The 22,827-nt window shown below is 45.1% G+C and overlaps 1 protein-coding gene across 1 annotated transcript in view; it reads left to right on the plus strand.

The window, feature by feature from the left end:
• Window positions 1-6,813, plus strand: part of LOC121635152 (arf-GAP with GTPase, ANK repeat and PH domain-containing protein 1-like) — a 94,419-nt gene extending 87,606 nt beyond the window's left edge. The window contains exons 9-10 of the mRNA XM_041978228.1: window positions 6,431-6,549; window positions 6,670-6,813. Of these exons, the coding sequence (XP_041834162.1) occupies window positions 6,431-6,549; window positions 6,670-6,813 (263 nt within the window). The remainder of the gene's footprint in view (window positions 1-6,430; window positions 6,550-6,669) is intronic.
• The last annotated feature ends 16,014 nt before the right edge of the window (window positions 6,814-22,827 follow it).

Here is a 22,827-nt window from a genome sequence, read left to right on the forward strand (position 1 = left end):
CCTTATTTATCCCCTCATCTCCTTCTTTCTCTCCTTTCCTTAATTTATCCCCTCATCTCCTTCTTTCCCTCCTTTCCTTAATTTATCCCCTCATCTCCTTCTTTCTCTCCTTTCCTTAATTTATCCCCTCATCTCCTTCTTTCCCTCCTTTCCTTAATTTATCCCCTCATCTCTTTCTTTCCCTCCTTTCCTTCATTTAACCCATCATCTCTTTCTTTCCCTCCTTTCCTTCTTTTATCCCTTCATCTCCTTCTTTCCTCCTTTCCTTCTTTTATCCCTTCATCTCCTTCTTTCCTCCTTTCCTTCTTTTATCCCTTCATCTCCTTCTTTCCTCCTTTCCTTCTTTTATCCCTTCATCTGCTTCTTTCCTCCTTTCCTTCTTTTATCCCTTCATCTCCTTCTTTCCTCCTTTCCTTCTTTTATCCCCTCATCTCCTTCTTTCCCCCTTTCCTTCTTTTATCCCCTCATCTCTTTCTTTCCCTCCTTTCCTTCTTTTATCCCTTCATCTCCTTCTTTCCTCCTTTCCTTCTTTTATCCCCTCATCTCCTTCTTTCCCTCCTTTCCTTCTTTTATCCCCTCATCTCCTTCTTTCCTCCTTTCCTTCTTTTATCCCTTCATCTCCTTCTTTCCTCCTTTCCTTCTTTTATCCCCTCATCTCCTTCTTTCCCTCCTTTCCTTCTTTTATCCCCTCATCTCCTTCTTTCCTCCTTTCCTTCTTTTATCCCCTCATCTCTTTCTTTCCCTCCTTTCCTTCTTTTATCCCCTCATCTCCTTCTTTCCTCCTTTCCTTCTTTTATCCCCTCATCTCTTTCTTTCCCTCCTTTCCTTCTTTTATCCCCTCATCTCTTTCTTTCCCTCCTTTCCTTCTTTTATCCCCTCATCTCCTTCTTTCCTCCTTTCCTTCTTTTATCCCCTCATCTCTTTCTTTCCCTCCTTTCCTTCTTTTATCCCCTCATCTCCTTCTTTCCTTCCTTTCCTTAATTTATCCCTTCATCTCCTTCTTTCCTCCTTTCCTTCTTTTATCCCTTCATCTCCTTCTTTCCTCCTTTCCTTCTTTTATCCCCTCATCTCCTTCTTTCCTCCTTTCCTTCTTTTATCCCTTCATCTCCTTCTTTCCTCCTTTCCTTCTTTTATCCCCTCATCTCCTTCTTTCCCTCCTTTCCTTCTTTTATCCCCTCATCTCCTTCTTTCCTCCTTTCCTTCTTTTATCCCCTCATCTCTTTCTTTCCCTCCTTTCCTTCTTTTATCCCCTCATCTCCTTCTTTCCTCCTTTCCTTCTTTTATCCCCTCATCTCTTTCTTTCCCTCCTTTCCTTCTTTTATCCCCTCATCTCTTTCTTTCCCTCCTTTCCTTCTTTTATCCCCTCATCTCCTTCTTTCCTCCTTTCCTTCTTTTATCCCCTCATCTCTTTCTTTCCCTCCTTTCCTTCTTTTATCCCCTCATCTCCTTCTTTCCTTCCTTTCCTTAATTTATCCCCTAATCTCCTACTTTCCCTCCTTTCCTTAATTTATCCCCTCATCTCTTTCTTTCCCTCCTTTCCTTAATTTATCCCCTCATCTCTTTCTTTCCCTCCTTTCCTTCTTTTATCCCCTCATCTCCTTCTTCCCTCCTTTCCTTAATTTATCCCCTCATCTCCTTCTTTCCTCCTTTCCTTAATCTATCCCCTCATCTCCTTCTTTCTCTCCTTTCCTTAATTTATCCCCTCATCTCCTTCTTTCCCTCCTTTCCTTAATTTATCCCCTCATCTCCTTCTTTCTCTCCTTTCCTTAATTTATCCCCTCATCTCCTTCTTTCCCTCCTTTCCTTAATTTATCCCCTCATCTCCTTCTTTCCCTCCTTTCCTTAATTTATCCCCTCATCTCCTTCTTTCTCTCCTTTCCTTAATTTATCCCCTCATCTCCTTCTTTCCCTCCTTTCCTTAATTTATCCCCTCATCTCCTTCTTTCTCTCCTTTCCTCAATTTATCCCCTCATCTCCTTCTTTCCCTCCTTTCCTTAATTTATCCCCTCATCTCTTTCTTTCCCTCCTTTCCTTCATTTAACCCATCATCTCTTTCTTTCCCTCCTTTCCTTCTTTTATCCCTTCATCTCCTTCTTTCCTCCTTTCCTTCTTTTATCCCCTCATCTCCTTCTTCCCTCCTTTCCTTAATTTATCCCCTCATCTCCTTCTTTCCTCCTTTCCTTAATCTATCCCCTCATCTCCTTCTTTCTCTCCTTTCCTTAATTTATCCCCTCATCTCCTTCTTTCCCTCCTTTCCTTAATTTATCCCCTCATCTCCTTCTTTCTCTCCTTTCCTTAATTTATCCCCTCATCTCCTTCTTTCCCTCCTTTCCTTAATTTATCCCCTCATCTCCTTCTTTCCCTCCTTTCCTTAATTTATCCCCTCATCTCCTTCTTTCTCTCCTTTCCTTAATTTATCCCCTCATCTCCTTCTTTCCCTCCTTTCCTTAATTTATCCCCTCATCTCCTTCTTTCTCTCCTTTCCTTAATTTATCCCCTCATCTCCTTCTTTCCCTCCTTTCCTTAATTTATCCCCTCATCTCCTTCTTTCCCTCCTTTCTTTAATTTATCCCCTCATCTCTTTCTTTCCCTCCTTTCCTTCATTTAACCCGTCATCTCTTTCTTTCCCTCCTTTCCTTCATTTAACCCATCATCTCTTTCTTTCCCTCCTTTCCTTCTTTTATCCCTTCATCTCCTTCTTTCCTCCTTTCCTTCTTTTATCCCTTCATCTCCTTCTTTCCTCCTTTCCTTCTTTTATCCCTTCATCTGCTTCTTTCCTCCTTTCCTTCTTTTATCCCTTCATCTCCTTCTTTCCTCCTTTCCTTCTTTTATCCCCTCATCTCCTTCTTTCCCCCTTTCCTTCTTTTATCCCCTCATCTCTTTCTTTCCCTCCTTTCCTTCTTTTATCCCTTCATCTCCTTCTTTCCTCCTTTCCTTCTTTTATCCCCTCATCTCCTTCTTTCCCTCCTTTCCTTCTTTTATCCCTTCATCTCCTTTCCTCCTTTCCTTCTTTTATCCCCTCATCTCCTTCTTTCCTCCTTTCCTAATTTATCCCCTCATCTCTTTCTTTCCCTCCTTTCCTTCTTTTATCCCTTCATCTCCTTCTTTCCTCCTTTCCTTCTTTTATCCCTTCATCTCCTTCTTTCCTCCTTTCCTTCTTTTATCCCCTCATCTCCTTCTTTCCCTCCTTTCCTTCTTTTATCCCCTCATCTTTTTCTTTCCCTCCTTTCCTTCTTTTATCCCCTCATCTCCTTCTTTCCTCCTTTTCCTTAATTTATCCCCTCATCTCCTTCTTCCCTCCTTTCTTTAATTTATCCCCTCATCTCTTTCTTTCCCTCCTTTCCTTCTTTTATCCCCTCATCTCTTTCTTTCCCTCCTTTCCTTCTTTTATCCCCTCATCTCCTTCTTTCCTCCTTTCCTTCTTTATCCCCTCATCTCTTTCTTTCCCTCCTTTCCTTCTTTTATCCCCTCATCTCCTTCTTTCCTCCTTTCCTTCTTTTATCCCCTCATCTCTTTCTTTCCCTCCTTTCCTTCTTTTATCCCCTCATCTCTTTCTTTCCCTCCTTTCCTTCTTTTATCCCTTCATCTCCTTCTTTCCTCCTTTCCTTCTTTTATCCCTTCATCTCCTTCTTCCCTCCTTTCTTTAATTTATCCCCTCATCTCCTTCTTTCCCTCCTTTCCTTCTTTTATCCCCTCATCTTTTTCTTTCCCTCCTTTCCTTCTTTTATCCCCTCATCCCCTTCTTTCCTCCTTTCCTTAATTTATCCCCTCATCTCCTTCTTCCCTCCTTTCTTTAATTTATCCCCTCATCTCTTTCTTTCCCTCCTTTCCTTCTTTTATCCCCTCATCTCTTTCTTTCCCTCCTTTCCTTCTTTTATCCCCTCATCTCCTTCTTTCCTCCTTTCCTTCTTTTATCCCCTCATCTCTTTCTTTCCTCCTTTCCTTCTTTTATCCCCTCATCTCCTTCTTTCCTCCTTTCCTTCTTTTATCCCCTCATCTCTTTCTTTCCCTCCTTTCCTTCTTTTATCCCCTCATCTCTTTCTTTCCCTCCTTTCCTTCTTTTATCCCTTCATCTCCTTCTTTCCTCCTTTCCTTCTTATATCCCCTCATCTCCTTCTTTCCCTCCTTTCCTTAATTTATCCCCTCATCTCTTTCTTTCCCTCCTTTCCTTCTTTTATCCCTTCATCTCCTTCTTTCCTCCTTTCCTTCTTTTATCCCTTCATCTCCTTCTTTCCTCCTTTCCTTCTTTTATCCCCTCATCTCCTTCTTCCCTCCTTTCTTTAATTTATCCCCTCATCTCCTTCTTTCCTCCTTTCCTTCTTTTATCCCCTCATCTCTTTCTTTCCCTCCTTTCCTTCTTTTATCCCCTCATCTCCTTCTTTCCTCCTTTCTTTAATTTATCCCCTCATCTCCTTCTTTCCTCCTTTCCTTCTTTTATCCCCTCATCTCCTTCTTCCCTCCTTTCTTTAATTTCACCCCTCATCTCTTTCTTTCCCTCCTCTCCTTCTTTTATCCCTTCATCTCCTTCTTTCCTCCTCTCCTTCTTTTATCCCTTCATCTCCTTCTTTCCTCCTTTCCTTCTTTTATCCCTTCATCTCCTTCTTTCCTCCTTTCCTTCTTTTATCCCCTCATCTCCTTCTTCCCTCCTTTCTTTAATTTATCCCCTCATCTCCTTCTTCCCTCCTTTCTTTAATTTATCCCCTCATCTCCTTCTTTCCTCCTTTCTTTCTTTTATCCCCTCATCTCCTTCTTCCCTCCTTTCTTTAATTTATCCCCTCATCTCCTTCTTCCCTCCTTTCTTTAATTTATCCCCTCATCTCTTTCTTTCCCTCCTTTCTTTCTTTTAACCCGTCATCTCTTTCTTTCCTTCCTTTCCTTAATTTATCCCCTCATCTCCTTCTTTCCTCCTTTCCTTCTTTTATCCCCTCATCTCCTTCTTTCCTCCTTTCCTTCTTTTATCCCCTCATCTCCTTCTTTCCTCCTTTCCTTCTTTTATCCCCTCATCTCCTTCTTTCCTCCTTTCCTTCTTTTATCCCCTCATCTCTTTCTTTCCCTCCTTTCCTTCTTTTATCCCCTCATCTCTTTCTTTCCCTCCTTTCCTTCATTTATCCCCTCATCTCTTTCTTTCCCTCCTTTCCTTCTTTTATCCCTTCATCTCCTTCTTTCCTCCTTTCCTTCTTTTATCCCCTCATCTCCTTCTTTCCTCCTTTCCTTCTTTTATCCCCTCATCTCCTTCTTTCCTCCTTTCCTTCTTTTATCCCCTCATCTCCTTCTTTCCTCCTTTCCTTCTTTTATCCCCTCATCTCCTTCTTTCCTCCTTTCCTTCTTTTATCCCCTCATCTCCTTCTTTCCTCCTGTCTAATTTCTTTTCTTTTTGGCTCTTTGCTTCATCTTCATCTTTTAAGTTTCTACCCTTTATTTAATTTTTCTTTCATAGTTTCATCTCACTTGTTTCCTCTCCTTCCTTACTTAGTTTTTACTTGTTTTCTGGTTTTACTTCCTCTCCGTGTGTCCTTGATGCTTCTCATCTCTTTGTTCCTTTCCTTTCCTTGTTTACTCTCCTTCCTTCCTGTCCTTCATGCCTCTTAAGAGCCATTTCCGCTCCCTTGCGTACGTAAATAGCGTCGTCCTTTTCAAACGTCGTTTGCCGCCGTCCTCACACTGGCATGTTTGACGTTGCCATGGTTGATGAGTCAGGTCCTCCACTAGGGGGCACTGCTGAGTTCAGAGTTCAGTCCCACGACCCGACGTCAGGTTCAGACAGGGTGGAGCAGCGGTGGAGGAAGAGCAGATTCTCCTTTCTTCCGACATTTTTCCTTACATCTCCGTTCTGCTTGGTTCTCTTCTTGTTCCCTTTAGAGCTTCCTTTCTGCTTTTTTCCTCGTTCTCCTCCTTGTTTTTCTCTTGTCTCCTCTACGTGTCCTCCTCGTCCCCTTTGTGTCCTTTTGTTTCCCTAGTGATTCTCCTCCTCGTCTCCTCTGTGTCCCTTTGTTTCCTTAGTGATTCTCTTCCTCGTCTCTTCCTTGTCTTCTTGTTGCCGTAGTGATTCTCCTCGTCCCCTTTGTGTCCCTTTGTTTCCTTAGTGATTCTCCTCCTCGTCTCCTCTGTGTGTCCTCTTGTTGCCGTAGTGATTCTCCTCCTCGTCTCCTCTGTGTGTCCTCTTGTTGCCGTAGTGATTCTCCTCCTCGTCTCTTCCTTGTCTTCTTGTTGCCGTAGTGATTCTCCTCGTCCCCTTTGTGTCCTTTTGTTTCCTTAGTGATTCTTCTCCTCGTCTCCTCTGTGTCCCTTTGTTTCCTTAGTGATTCTCCTCCTCGTCTCCTCTGTGTGTCCTCTTGTTGCCGTAGTGATTCTTCTCCTCATCCCCTTTGTGTCCCCTTGTTTCCTTAGTGATTCTCTTCCTCGTTTCTTCCATGTCTTCTTGTTTCCTTAGTGATTCTCCTCCTCATCCCCTTTGTGTCCCCTTGTTGCCGTAGTGATTCTCCTCCTCGTCTCCTTTGTGTGTCCTCTTGTTGCCGTAGTGATTCTCCTCCTGTGTCGTTCCCCTTATGGGTGAGTTTGTGATGACTCATCCTTCATGGCTGGCCGTGGTTCGGCAGAATCGAACTCATTCCAAGCTTTCTGCCGACATTAACGGCATGTTTCCAGTGTAAAGTGGTGAATTTCTCTCAGCGTGACAGTGTGAGGAGAACACATCCTGCCTCTGGCCACGCCTCCAACAGCAAAGCATTGTGGGAGAAGAAGTCCTCTGTGGGACGCAGCTTTCCTCTGAAAGACAAGAGGACAGGGCCATGCAGACGCTCCATGGCTGATTAAACATGACACATTCAGACTGAAATGACGATGCTCTGACTTTATTCACTTCCTGTTTCCCATCAGTGTGAGCAGTCAGAACAGAGACGTCAGGAGGAGGAGGAGGAGGAGGAGGAGGAATCTGCTGTGCTGCTTCCATTTGATGAGATTATAAATCACTGCTTTCTGGATTATTTACATTGAGCTGAAAAGGAGCCAGACAACAGTAACTGAATAGTTTCAGATGGTAAAACAGCCGGTTCTGACTCCACTCCTGATAAAGGCCTACATTGCACCATGTTGGACATTTCATGGTAGCTAGTCCTCCGAAACTGGACCGACCAGTCCTCCAGAAATCTGCTGCTCAGGATGATGGGGTGTAGGCTGAAGCTTAGCTGAGATCAGGATGAGTAAGCTGATGTACCGTAGACCAGACCACGGTGCCCTGGAGGCAGCAGAGCTCAGACCAGCGTTCAGATGGGGATGCAGTTATCACGAAGTACTTCAGAGTACTTCTGTTTTTGGTCACCAGCAAGTTCTTCTACCAGAGAGGAACATCCTGCTTTCAGTTTCCAAATCACAGCAACATTCACACAGAGATGCTCTGTTCTGAGATCTCTTCTTCTCTGGATGAATGAGCAGTGAGGGGAGGAAAAGGCTGGTCTGCTGACCTGCTTCACCTCCAAGGAAGCATGGCTCCACCCTGGCCTGTAGCGGTGTGTGTGTGGGGGGTACCCAGGTGTGCTCTTGGCTGCATCTGTCTGCATTTCGATTCCTTCCTGGTGGCTCTTTGTTCTGCTTTCAGCCTCCAGCAGCTGCAGGACCAGGCTCGTCCTGTTCTTTTAGCCATTACCAGAAAATTCCACCTTCGAACACCTGAACAGGTTGGGCCACACCTGTCAGTGTCTTCCAGCTTCCTGTTTGCACATCATCATTTAGCACAAAGCTGCCGTGACAGTCATGTGGGTTGGTGGATGGGATTATGGGAGATGAAGGAGGTTTCAGGTGCAGCAGGTGGGGTTTAAAGCCTAAAACGCATAAAAACCAGTGAAATGTTTGGTTTAATGAGGCGAGCTGAAGGCTCTGAGCTGCTATCAGACTGTTTCAGAAACATGTAGCACTCTGGAGGTATTAATCATTAACCAGCTCTGACCCAGTAAATCACAGTGTAGCTCATACTGAGAGCAGCAGCGCCCTCTGCAGGAAGGTACATCACCCTACACCTTCCTTTACTGACATATTCGACTTTACCAGCATTTAAGCTGCTTTCACTTTGACATGAATCTTCTTATCTGTCACATCAAAGCTGTATCACTCTAAAATATTATTTATTCCACTCCAAAGAAAAACTTCTCCTCAAAAACACCTGACTATGCTTTCTGATTGCTTTCCTTTTCTTTCTATTTTCTATTTTAATTAAAAAAAACTTTTTTTATTAAGTTTTAATTAATAGCATTGATTAGCATTTGGTATATTTTAAAACATTTAAAATAAAAATATTAAATTATATATATATATATATATACATATATATATATATATATATATGTGTGTGCAAGTGTGTGTGTGTAATTAATTTAATACAATTTTATATCTGATTTTATTGTTAATTTTAAGATGTTTTTATGTTTGAACAACTGTTAAATAAGTGGACATTAAAGTGAAATTGCCAGTATACAGGATGAAGCTAGCGTCCCACCATTCCATCAGATGCTGTTGCTATAGTTACCGTTAGAGAAATAATCACCATTATAATTCTCTATTCACCGTAGCTGTAAATGTGTAAAACCACATCAGCTCCTTACAGGTCTTTAAGTTTTATTTATTTTCATCTTTCAGTATTTATTAACCAAGAAGTCGCTTTCCATCTAAACCTCTTCTGCTGCTGTGCAGAACAAATAAATCCTACATATTTACTGGATTTCTCTCAAAGAAACCGATGAAAGGCTGCAGGACCTCTACCAGGACCTCTACCAGGACCTCTACCTGGAACTCTAACTAACCATCTCTAGTTACCAGCGAGACGTGGGTCATTAAACCATCGTCCCTAGTTACCAGCGAGACGTGGGTCATTAAACCATCGTCCCTAGTTACCAGCGAGACGTGGGTCATTAAACCACCGTCCCTAGTTACCAGTGAGACGTGGGTCATTAAACCACCGTCCCTAGTTACCAGCGAGACGTGGGTCATTAAACCACCGTCCCTAGTTACCAGCGAGACGTGGGTCATTAAACCACCGTCCCTAGTTACCAGCGAGACGTGGGTCATTAAACCATCGTCCCTAGTTACCAGCGAGACGTGGGTCATTAAACCACCGTCCCTAGTTACCAGCGAGACGTGGGTCATTAAACCACCTTTCCCTAATTACCAGCGAGACGTGGGTCATTAAACCACCTTCCCTAGTTACCAGCGAGACGTGGGTCATTAAACCATCGTCCCTAGTTACCAGCGAGACGTGGGTCATTAAACCATCGTCCCTAGTTACCAGCGAGACGTGGGTCATTAAACCATCGTCCCTAGTTACCAGCGAGACGTGGGTCATTAAACCACCGTCCCTAGTTACCAGTGAGACGTGGGTCATTAAACCACCGTCCCTAGTTACCAGCGAGACGTGGGTCATTAAACCACCGTCCCTAGTTACCAGCGAGACGTGGGTCATTAAACCATCGTCCCTAGTTACCAGCGAGACGTGGGTCATTAAACCACCGTCCCTAGTTACCAGCGAGACGTGGGTCATTAAACCACCTTCCCTAATTACCAGCGAGACGTGGGTCATTAAACCACCGTCCCTAGTTACCAGCGAGACGTGGGTCATTAAACCACCGTCCCTAGTTACCAGCGAGACGTGGGTCATTAAACCATCGTCCCTAGTTACCAGCGAGACGTGGGTCAATAAACCATCGTTCCTAGTTACCATAGAGACGTGGGTCATTAAACCATCGTCCCTAGTTACCAGCGAGACGTGGGTCATTAAACCACCGTCCCATTTGCCTGAACGAGCCTGAATGACTACAGACCAATAACACTAACCTCTGTAGTCATGAAGTGCTTTGAGAAGCTGGTTTTGCACCACCTACCGATGTCCCTCCTACCGAGAGCATTGACTAACACCAAGGTACCTACAAGGCATTAGGTGAACAGCTGATGCTGCTGCTGTGCTCCACTGAGCCACATGGAGGAAAGATAAATTACATCCGGATGATTTTTGTGGACTTTAGTTCTGTGTTTAAAACACTATCCTGCTAAACATTATCATTAAGTCGACTGACCTGGACTTCCCACCCATCACGTGTGCCTGGATTAACAGCTTCCTGACAGACCGTCCACAGACAGGGAGGGTGGGGCCTCACACATCATCCATTCGTACACTTAGTTCCTTCCTGTTCACGCTGTATACTCATGACTGCGTCTCCCTCCTCGACTGAAAACATCATCATCAAGTCCGCCGATGACGCTACGGTGGTGGTCTCGTCTCCAGCCGCAATGAGACGGCGTACAAGGAGAAAGTCAAGAGACTGGTCGCGTGGTCTTCAGCGAAGGAGATGGTGACGGACTGGAGGAAGAGGAGACCACGCCTTACTGCAGATTAACGATGTCGGTGTGGAGAGGGTCTCCTCTTTCAGGTTTCTGGCTGTTCATGTGGCTGACGACCCGACATGGCGCAGCAACCCAGCAGCAGTGGTCAGCAAAGACTGCACTTCCTGAGAATGCTCACCTGGAGAAGTGTCACCTGGAGGCAATTGGACTCCAAAATGGCAGCCCCCTGCCGTCCCTGGAACACACCCCTGACACTCAGGGGCTAAACAGGGCAAAGCGGGTCCTCCAGGATCCATCACAACCCAGTCACAGCCTCTTCAACCTGCTGCCGTCTGGCAGAAGGTACCCGCCTCTGACTCAGAAACACATTTTCCCCTCAGACCATCAGGATCCGAAACAAAACAGGACTACAAAAATCAATAAACAGCAAGCGCATTCAGGGAATGATAAGTGGGTTCAAGACTGTTTTTAGTATGTTTTTAGTATGAAGCATATTTATTTATTCATTGATTAACTTATTGCACTGTGGGGGAGGGAAATCTGAACCAATCTCCTAAAATTCTGTCCAATGACAATAAAGTTTTTTCTTATTCTTAAATGCAACATTTACTTTCATCTGAACAGAAGACTTCGGACCATAGCGCTACAGTCCAGTCCTTTTAGTCCGTAGTCTTGTTGAGACGTCTGTGGTTCATGCGTCCATGTCCTGGAAACAGCTGCGTGGTGGCTCTTGTCCACTACTCGCCGGCCTCCCATACAGCCCTTAAATGACGAAGTTATCCCTGTTTCTTGTTACCTGTTAATTGTTAACCAAAATGTGTCTTTGAGCCCTGAACGCCGACATGTTTTACAATGACATCAACACCAAATAACTCCAGGAACAAAAGACTGGAATAAAATAAAATAAAATCAGAATTAATTTATCCTGTGAGGGCAATTCATTTGCAGCTTACCACGGACACCGACATGCAGAGTGTGTAGACATGAATCAGGACCAGTAATAAATAAGAAGTAAATAGATCATCTAAATAATAAATAAAAAGAAACAGAAGCGGTTTGGAGGAACTTTGAGACCCGCTAGCAGGCCCACCTCCGTCCAGCGTCCCCCCTCACATCGCGTTTCAGGCTCTGTCCTCTCAGGGACGCTGGGGTTGTTTTTGGGTCACACTTGTCAGATTGTGTTCTTCTGCTCGTCACTCACAGCTTTTGTCTGCTGAGCTGCTTGTAGCCGATCAGACGCTCAGAAAAGGACAAAGAGCTGAGTGGAGCTAGCATCTCTCCCTCCTTTTCCCGGCTTTCTGATTCTCATTCAAGTCTAAAATTTACCATCACTGCTTTCTAGGGTCTGCAGAGAGATTTACTTACCTGGTTTAAATTAATTTATTCAATCAGAATAATAAAGTTGTTACTTTATTAACGAGCTGTGCCAAATGTAAAATGTCAAACCATAATATGTTGACTTCCAAATCTCATCAACTCATCTTTATTCCCAGTAGAAGATAAACAACATATCAGATGATAAAACTTTTACCATTGGATGGAAAATGTAGATAGATATGATAGTGAATGTGATGGAGGCAACACGACTGGAAAAAGTAGTTCCAGGGTGATGTTCAGCATGGTGTAAAAAGTAGTTCCAGGGTGATGTTCAGCATGGTGTAAAAAGTAGTTCCAGGGTGATGTTCAGCATGGTGTAAAAAGTAGTTCCAGGGTGATGTTCAGCATGGTGTAAAAAGTAGTTCCAGGGTGATGTTCAGCATGGTGTAAAAAGTAGTTCCAGGGTGATGTTCAGCATGGTGTAAAAAGTAGTTCCAGGGTGGTGTTCAACATGGTGTAAAAAGTAGTTCCAGGGTGATGTTCAGCATGGTGTAAAAAGTAGTTCCAGGGTGATGTTCAGCATGGTATAAAAAGTAGTTCCAGGGTGATGTTCAGCATGGTATAAAAAGTAGTTCCAGGGTGATGTTCAGCATGGTGTAAAAAGTAGTTCCAGGGTGATGTTCAGCATGGTGTAAAAAGTAGTTCCAGGGTGGTGTTCAGCATGGTGTAAAAAGTAGTTCCAGGGTGATGTTCAACACGGTGTAAAAAGTAGTTCCAGGGTGATGTTCAACATGGTGTAAAAAGTAGTTCCAGGGTGGTGTTCGGCACGGTGTAAAAAGTAGTTGCAGGGTGATGTTCAACACGACTGGAAAAAGTAGTTCCAGGGTGATGTTCAGCATGGTGTAAAAAGTAGTTCCAGGGTGATGTTCAACACGACTGGAAAAAGTAGTTCCAGGGTGGTGTTCAGCATGGTGTAAAAAGTAGTTCCAGGGTGATGTTCAGCATGGTGTAAAAAGTAGTTCCAGGGTGGTGTTCAGCATGGTGTAAAAAGTAGTTCCAGGGTGATGTTCAACACGGTGTAAAAAGTAGTTCCAGGGTGATGTTCAACATGGTGTAAAAAGTAGTTCCAGGGTGGTGTTCGGCACGGTGTAAAAAGTAGTTGCAGGGTGATGTTCAACACGACTGGAAAAAGTAGTTCCAGGGTGATGTTCAGCATGGTGTAAAAAGTAGTTCCAGGGTGATGTTCAACACGACTGGAAAAAGTAGTTCCAGGGTGGTGTTCAGCATGGTGTAAAAAGTAGTTCCAGGGTGATGTTCAGCACGGTGTAAAAAGTAGTTCCAGGGTGATGTTCAGCACGGTGGAAAAAGTAGTTCCAGGGTGGTGTTCAGCACGGTGTAAAAAGTAGTTCCAGGGTGATGTTCAGCATGGTGTAAAAAGTAGTTCCAGGGTGATGTTCAGCATGGTGTAAAAAGTAGTTCCAGGGTGATGTTCAGCACGGTGGAAAAAGTAGTTCCAGGGTGGTGTTCAGCACGGTGTAAAAAGTAGTTCCAGGGTGATGTTCAGCATGGTGTAAAAAGTAGTTCCAGGGTGATGTTCAGCATGGTGGAAAAAGTAGTTCCATGGTGATGTTCAGCACGGTGGAAAAAGTAGTTTGTTAGTGCTTCAATACTGAGAATGACTCAAATGAGGTATCTTCAGTGGTCTGACAGTTTTGTTCAGAAAATATCCATAGCTGCAGAATCTGTCAGTAAGCTTGAAAAATATTATTTACATTTAGGAAATTTCAAAAACCACAAAACAAGTTAGTTTTTCTCATTTCCACTTTTCCAATGGTAAAATTCACCATCTTTGGATTAAAAATTGTGATATATAGTCAGACTGAGTCTGTTCTGCCTTTGCTGCAGACAGATGTCGGCTGACACTGGAACACTCCTGAGCAGACAGGCATGACTCAGTTGTCTTGACTTTAACATCGGAAAAAATCAAGTGTGAAGTAGTTATTTTTTCACTTCCTCTCCTTACTCTGTTTAAGGAAATGGTGATTGTTTCCATGACAACAGAGTGCAGGGTCATGCTGTGTGGCCATGTCACCGTGACAACTGCTGTAAATCATCTCAAGTGACAGTCTGCATTGATTTTCCAGATGTTGTGCACTGCTGCCTGCCGGGCAACAGGGGGCAGCAGAGAGCTGCAGTGGGTTTGGAATGGAAGGAATGCTGGGAATTCTCTGTGTGTGGGTAGTGCATGTGGCAACAGAGTGTGTTCATATCAAAGGCTGTACACACAGATGGGAAAGTAAGTACTTTAGTTTTAACCTCACCCAGCAGCTGATCCACAGCACATCACCAAGTCATCACATGACCACGTCATCACATCACCACGTCGTCACATCACATAATTACATCATCACATAACCAAGTCACATCACAACGTCATTACATCATCACATCGTCACGTCACCGTGTCATTACATGACCATGTCATTACATCATCACATCACTACGTCATTACATCATCACATCACCACGTCACGTTGTCATTACATCATCACGTCAGCATGTCATTACATCATCACATCACCACGTCACCACATGACCACGTCATTACATCACATAATCACATCATTACATAACCATGTCACATCACATCACCACGTCACCGTGTTATTACATCATCACGTCACCGTGTTATTACATCATCACATCACCACGTCACATCACCAAGTTCACCATGTCATTACATCATCACATCACCATGTCATTACATCATCACGTCACCACGTCACATCACCAGGTCACCATGTCATTACATCATCACGTCATTACATCATCACAACACCATGTCATTACATCATCACCATGTCATTACATCATTACATTGCCACATCACCACGTCATTACATCATCACATCACCACGTCACCACATGACCACGTCATTACATCATCACATCACCATGTCATTACATCATCACCATGTCATTACATCATCACCATGTCATTACATCATCACATTGCCACATCACCACGTCACCACATGACCACGTCATTACATCACATAATTGCATCATCACATAACCATGTCACATCACATCACAACGTCACCGTGTCATTACATCATCACGTCACCACGTCACCGTGTCATTACATTATCACGTCATCTCATCACCACGTCACATCAGCACGTCATATTGCCATGTCATATCATCACATTATTACATCACCATGCAGTCACACACGCAAATCCAATTAATAAATAAAAACTGAATTCTAAAACATGTGAAGAGAGAAACTTTCTCTAAAAAATTGTGGCGTATGCACAAATAAAGCCAACAAGAAGATTAAACTATGTCACAAAGATATTTTAAATTACCTAAAGATGAAGCCGTATAGGTACGTTAGTGTATGTATGCTAAGCTAACTTTACGGCTTTTCTCATGCTTTTCCTGCAGTGTACTCGTGACATCATCTTAGGCCAAGAATATACTTGCTTTACAAAAAAAACAAGGACTTGTTCATCATGGCTGCCTCGTATATTTTTAGTTTGTTTGAAGCTTTGTTTGTGCACGTCCTCAAAATTAAATACTTCCCTTCCACAAGCTGCAGCATGTGAAAAACCAGTAGCGGCAGTGTAGGGAGCAGTTTGTCCAGATGATGGTGTCGACAGTGGTAAAATTACCTGCATCTTTATGGTGTCAAATTAAACCTCTGTTTTGTTTACAAATTCAGCAACTCTGTCTGGTCTGAGTTCCCTTAAGCGCCCCCTAGTGGAACCCTCTGGTAACAAAAGTATGAAGAAGTGAGGTTGTGAAGAATTCAGCTCATGACAGACGGTTGTTTATGCAAACATGAGGTCAGGTATATTCTCGGGCTTAGCGGAGACATCTCTTGTTAAATATGAAGACTGCAGCGAGTCCAGATCCCATGAAATTTTGTGGTTGAAACGTTATGACTCTAATCCCAGAAAATCGAGGCTACATTCCTAATTTCTCTGTCCTTCTAACTAAGCCCACTTCTGTTACTACTGGTGTTCCCCAGGGATTTGTCCTGGGCTTCTTCGTATCTCCTTGGTTTTATTTTCTGTAAATATACATTTCACTACTACACGGATGAAACCAGCTCTGTCTCTCCAGTAAACCAAGTTCCACCATCCCACCTTCCTCCTTCACCCACTGTCTCTGCAAACTAAAGTCAGGCTTCCCCTCAAATTTTCAGTGAGACTAAATATCTTCCGATCAGAACCAAATCTACACGATTCAAAGCAGACATTCCTGTTCTGCTGTAAACTGGAGCAACTGGTTTTCTGATTCAGGCTTCAGATCATTACATCATGACAGCACACAACCACGCGCATGCCCTGGAGACATCATTAGAGAGCACAGAGATGGATGCATTTATTATTCACACTCCTGTGTGTGTGTGCAGATGTGTGCATGCGTGTTACTGGGATCACTGGCAGCTAATTGGTTCCCACCAATCACAGAGCATTGAGCAGGAGGGAGGTGAAGCCAACGGCGATCTGGTCAGATTAACATTTGAGCTGCGTGGCCGCCTGCTCGCGTCCTGATGAAGATGAAGGCTGAGAAACATTTAAGACAAAAAAAAGCAGTTCAGATCAGATATGAAGCCGAGACTGAAACACCAGAAACCGCAGCTCATGTCTCGTATTTCACAGCAATATCTGCTTCATGGTTCATGTACAACCAGATTTCTAAAACGTGTAAAATGTAGATAAATCCAGAACCTCATCAGGTCATATTTTATCCCCAGTAGAAGATCAACACCATCCCAGATGATCAAACAGACATTTCACAACTTTCCCTGAGGACTCTCCAAAGGGATTAATAAAGTATTTCTATTCTATTCTACCATGTGATGGAAATATGAGCTGATAGTGAATCTGATGGAAAAAGTTGGAACAAAAGGCTGGAAAAGTAACTGGTACAAAGCAGAAACACCTGGAGGAGCATTTGACAACTAACCAGGTTAACTGGTAACAGGTCAGTAACATGACTGGTATAAAAGGAGCATTTCAGAGAGGCAGAGTCTCTCAGATAAAAGATGGACAGAGGTTCACCAACCTGAGACAAACTGGATCTAAAACTGGAAGAATTTAAGGAAAATGTTCCTCAGCCTAACAATGCTAAAGCACATCCTGTTAGCACACAATGCTAAACACCACCCTGGACCTGCTGTAGCTGATGTGTTGCTGCCATCCGAGGTGTCCTTGGGCAAGACACCGAACCCCTAATTACTCCTGATGGGTCGTGGTTGAGCGCCTTGCAAGGCTGCTTCAGCCATCAGTGTGTGAATGTGTGTGTGAGTGGGTGAATGTGATGTATAATGTAAAGCGCTTTGGGTATCATTCCAGGTACAGTAAAGCGCTATATAAATACAGACCATTTACCATTTACCATAAATGTGGGACTTTGAGGTAGTTTCCCAGTTTAAGCCTATCAGCAACTTTGAGAAGTGGTAAAAGGATTATTAACAAACATTTTCCAGCTGCAGGTTTTCAAACTTTAGATTCACTTTGCTTGTTTTAGGTATTTTTTTCTGTGTTTTAACGGCCAGATTAAAACCACCCATCAGGAAACCAGTAGCATCTCCACCTGCTAAGGTTTACGTGTCCATCTTCATCTCCCAGTCCTCACACTTCCTGGTCCTGGGCCAATCAGCCGCCTGGTCTGCAAGGCGGCGTTTCTGCTGTGGTCTATTGTACCGGGGATTAAAGCGCCGTGCTGTGTGATTGTGTTAGAGCTCTCTCCTGGGATTTCCATCATCAGCTGCCTCCTCTTCCTCCCACACACACGAAGCAGCGTCTGATGCTGAGCGTGACTTTTTCCTTGTACTAGTTTTAGAAATTCATGAATTGGTAATCAGCTGAGCTCCGTCTGTGCTGCAGCTGCGTTGTAGGACTGCTGTTTTCAGTTTCTCCTTCTCTGGTTTGACATTTTTAAGCTCTGACATTTTTCACTTTTATTTCCCTGTAATTTCCTTTAAGGTTGTTTGATATGGTGGTTTCTATCATTTATAGTTCTGTGTCAGAAGTGAGGTGAAAGAAAACCATGATCACTGAACACATCGTGAGAAAAAAGATCTGATGTTGGCCCACAAAAGAGCGAGGAGTAAATGAACAAAGATTTCATGCACAGAAACTGTGATTTCCTCCCGTGTTTCTGCTTCTCTCTCCTCTGGTTGTTTGTCCCTCGGGACCTTCCGTAGATTTTTATGTAAATAAGCAGGAGGCTCTCTAATTTGAATAAACCACCACCTTCATGGATTTATGCCCCTTCTGCACATGCTCAGTGATCACACACAGACCCTTCCAGTGCCAACCTAGTTGTGTCACCCCCTCCAAACCCCCTTAGCCCCTCCATCCCTGTGGTTACCATGGCAACAGACTGGCGTCTGGAACACAGGGTGGGGCAGGGCAGGTCTCCTCGCCTGCTGATGATGTAATTGATCAAACATGATGTTCATTGATTATTTGTTGATGCTGGAAGAATCAAAGCAGCGGTTTTGTGTTTTTTTTTCTCCTGACTGAGTTTGTCTTCTCTTCTTCTCTCCTCATGTCCTGCTGCTGACTGTTCACCTGTCGGCCGGCTCTCATCACAGGTAAGAAAAACAAGAAAACACACATTGTGGGTAAAATGTGAGGAAAGCAACCAGGACTCAGGTTGAAGGACGTGATTTTCCACCATGTTTTCTGTGTTTGCTGAGGATCTTCCTCCTCCTCTTGCTGCCAGCAGGGGGCCTCCCTCCTCAGCCCTCCCTCCTCTAACTGACCCATTTTCCCTTCTCGTGGGGGGTGAGGCAGCGTGTGGGAGGAGGAGGGGAGGGAGTTGCACCTCCTGAAGCTCTTTGATGCTGGAGGAAAATCTGAGCTCCTGCTGGAGGAACAGGAGGCTGTGTGATGGTTAAACATGGCCGCTGTGTTTCACCTGTTGTCTTCCAGCCTCCTTTTCACCTTTTTATATAAAATTGTCCATACCAGGACACCGTACCTACAGCTGGTCCTGAAGGTGAAACATAAACCTGTTCTGGTCGTGTTTGGATCGGACGTTCCTTGATGTGTCCTCCTGCCTTCCCAGTCAGAAAAGCCCCGTCATCAACCCACCAGTAAACACGCTAACCACGTCAGACTGGGTAGAAGATGCTGGGTGGAGGCGGGTGTCAGGCATGCTCCACCAACTTCTGCACAGCTACATACATATTTCATGTGCTGAAGGTGGAGAACGTGAGCAGCAGATGTCGAGGTGGTCAGACGGAAGCTGGTCTCCTGTCCATCATGTGTTTATACTCTGCCAGATCAACCTTTTTACTCATTTAACCCACAATCAGCTGCATCAGGTTGGAGGTTCTGGTCGGTGTTCAGCCTCCACTGAAAACCGATCTAAAGTCACAGTCCGACGCGCCGGTGCACGGTCTGACGCCGGTCCGACCCACCAGGTCCTCGGTCTGATGCGCCGGTCCGACCCGCAAGGTCCTCAGTCCAATGCGCAGGTTCTCGGTCTGATGCCGGTCCTACACCGGCCCTCGGTCTGATGCACCTGTCCTCGGTCCGACGCCGGTCCTCGGTCCGACCCAACTGTCTTCGGTCTGAAGCGCTGGTCCTCGGTCCGATGCAGGTCTAAGATTGACTCAGCAGCATACGAAAAAAAAACCCAGAAAATCAACATAAACAGTGAAACAAAGTGGAATGAAGGGTCTTAACGTTAGTAAACAATAAATGTGATGGCGTTCATCTGAGACGTCCTCTGAGTCGCCTGATCAAAAATACTCCTGTTAAAATTCTTTAAAACGTTGAGCTGATCGGACCACACGCACACCTCCACACACATCCACCTCCGCACACACACACATCCACCTCTGCACACACACACACATACACCTACACACACACACATCCACCTCTGCACACACACACACATACACCTCTGCACACACACACCTCTGCACACACACACACATCCACCTCCGCACACACACCTCCACACACATACACTTCTGCACACACACACACATACACCTCCGCACACACACACCTCTGCACACACACACACATCCACCTCCGCACACACACACCTCCACACACACACCTCTGCACACACACCCACATCCACCTCCGCACACACACACATCCACCTCCGCACACACACACCTCCACACACATACGCCTCTGCACACACACACACACATCCACCTCCGCACACACACACCTCCACACACATACACCTCTGCACACACACACACATCCACCTCTGCACACACACACCTCCACACACATACACTTCTGCACACACACACACATCCACCTCCACACACACACACACACGTGCGGGTTGCTCTGTGTGGGGATGAAAGTCTCTGGAGGTGCGTTTGATGTCGTGCTGTGTCGGCGTGTAATTCAGCGACTCCACCAGACGACCCCGAACACCAGCGTGATGTCGTCCAGCTGCGTGTAACCAACACACACTCCGTCCGTCAGCTGGAGGCCTTTGATGTTCACAGAGGAGGAAGAGGAGGGGATGGAAATCGAGGAAGAAGAGTGTTTGTGTTGCACCCAGAGAGTAAAAGTTGCAGGCTGAAGCTCCTTAAATAGAGAATATTCCCAGGAAGACTCCAGAAGGTGGAGGTGAGGAGGAAGCTGGTCTCCACCCTCCTCTTCATCCTCAGAGACGCCGGGTGGTGATGAAGGAGAGCTGAGAGGACGACTTTCCTTTAGGAGGTGATCAAAGAGCTTGTGGTCACATGACCTTCATGCTGCTGAAGGGAAGGTTTAAACTAAGCTGTGTGAAAACGAACACACACACACAGGCAGCTCTGATTGGCTCAGAAAACTTCAGGTCTGTTTGTCCAATGAGATGAAAGTGACTGAAAACTCATGGAGAACTGAGATTTATCTGCCAGGTTAGATTTTATTCATTAATCCTCAAAATATTCTGGAAAAACTTCCGTCACCAAACTTTGACAGAAATATTCAGACTTTTTTTTTCATGCTCCACGTTTACATTTATCTCTTTAATAAAGGAGGCATCAGAAATTCTCTGAGGATTTAAAGGTTTAAGGGCCCAAAAGGAAGAATTTCAATAATAACCAACTTCATTTAAGTCATGTAACATCAGTCAATTCAAGCAAGCAGCATTATCATTTGGGGTAATTAAGGAGTTTTATAAATTGTACGACTGGCCGTTAACCCCGTAATGCAGCGTGAATCATGTCTAATTACATTTCAGAGACCTTCTGCATCACTTTATGGTAAAAACTTTGCTTAAAACCCTGTTGAACACAATCTTATACTGGCCTTCTGCCCGCTGGTAGACACATTAATGCTACAAAAATGTACAACCATAATGTTTACATTGCGGTGAAACAGGAAATAAACAAATTATTTGTGTTCATTATTTTTCACTGTTTGTTAAAGACTTCAGATTAAAATAATTTCACTTTTCTCATGTTTTCTTCAGTCTGAAGAGTTAAAGAAGCCCTATGTAACATTCTACCTACCAACGTGGGGTTCTGACTCTGATGGTCTGGATCTCAGCGTCTCATTGGGTTCTGACTCGTTGTGACTCCCTCCTCATTATGTACGTTCATGGATTTGCCCGACGGGGTCAGCAGCTGCTGATCTTAACCTACCAGGGCGGGTGCAGGATGGTCTTTGTGGTGGGGTTGCTGGGATTCATGCTCCGGGAGTGCTGCTGATTGCCCGGGTCTCTGGGCCCCCTGGTCTGCCTCAGGCCACAATTTCAGTCACCTGTGGTCCCTCCTCACTCCTCATGTTCTGGATGCTGATGGTCGCTGCCTCCTGCAGGTTTTCTGCTGATCGGTGGTTCTGATCCACAGTTTCGCAGCATGTTCGTCTCTTACAGAGACCGTGTTCTGTTTCCTGTCTGTGTACAGGTGGAGCATGTACAGGTGGAGCAGGTCTGGTGTGTACAGGTGGAGCAAGTACAGGTGGAGCATGTACAGGTGGAGCAGGTCTGGTGTGTACAGGTGGAGCAAGTACAGGTGGAGCAGGTCTGTTGTGTACAGGTGGAGCATGTACAGGTGGAGCAGGTCTGGTGTGTACAGGTGGAGCAGGTCTGGTGTGTACAGGTGGAGCAGGTACAGGTGGAGCAGGTCTATTGTGTACAAGTGGAGCATGTACAGGTGGAGCAGATCTGGTGTGTACAGGTGAAGCATGTACAGGTGGAGCAGGTCTGGTGTGTACAGGTGGAGCATGTACAGGTGTAGCAGGTACAGGTGGAGCATGCACAGGTGGAGCTGGTCTGATGTGTACAGGTGGGGAAGTTACAGGTGGAGCAGGTCTCTGGTTTGTACAGGTGGAGCATGTACAGTTGGAGCAGGTCTCTGGTGTGTACAGGTGGAGCAGGTATCTGGTGTGTACAGGTGGAGCATGTACAAGTGGAGCAGGTCTCTGGTGTGTACAGGTGGAGCATGTACAGGTGGAGCAGGTCTGGTGTGTACAGGTGGAGCATGCACAGGTGGAGCAGGTCTGGTGTGTACAGGTGGAGCATGTACAAGTGGAGCATGTACAGGTGGAGCAGGTCTCTGGTGTGTACAGGTGGAGCATGTACAGGTGGAGCAGGTCTCTGGTGTGTACAGGTGGAGCAGCACAGGTGGAGCACGTCTAGTGTGTACAGGTGGAGCAGGTATCTGGTGTGTACAGGTGGAGCATGTACAAATGGAGCAGGTCTCTGGTGTGTACAGGTGGAGCATGTACAAGTGGAGCAGGTCTCTGGTGTGTACAGGTGGAGCAGCACAGGTGGAGCAGGTCTCTGGTGTGTACAGGTGGAGCAGGTCTCTGGTGTGTACAGGTGGAGCATGTACAGGTGGAGCAGGTCTCTGGTGTGTACAGGTGGAGAAGGACAGGTGGAGCAGGTCTGGTGTGTACAGGTGGAGCATGTACAAGTGGAGCAGGTATCTGGTGTATACAGGTGGAGCAGGTCTGGTGTGTATAGGTGGAGCATGTACAGGTGGAGCAGGTCTCTGGTGTGTACAGGTGGAGCAGGACAGGTGGAGCAGGTCTGGTGTGTACATGTGGAGCATGTACAAGTGGAGCAGGTCTCTGGTGTGTACAGGTGGAGAAGGTACAGGTGGAGCAGGTCTCTGATGTGTACAGGTGGAGCATGTACAGGTGGAGCAGGTCTCTGGTGTGTACAGGTGGAGCATGTACAGAT

This window comes from Melanotaenia boesemani, chromosome 24, assembly GCF_017639745.1.
Source record: "Melanotaenia boesemani isolate fMelBoe1 chromosome 24, fMelBoe1.pri, whole genome shotgun sequence".
In the NCBI taxonomy this organism is placed as follows: domain Eukaryota; kingdom Metazoa; phylum Chordata; class Actinopteri; order Atheriniformes; family Melanotaeniidae; genus Melanotaenia; species Melanotaenia boesemani.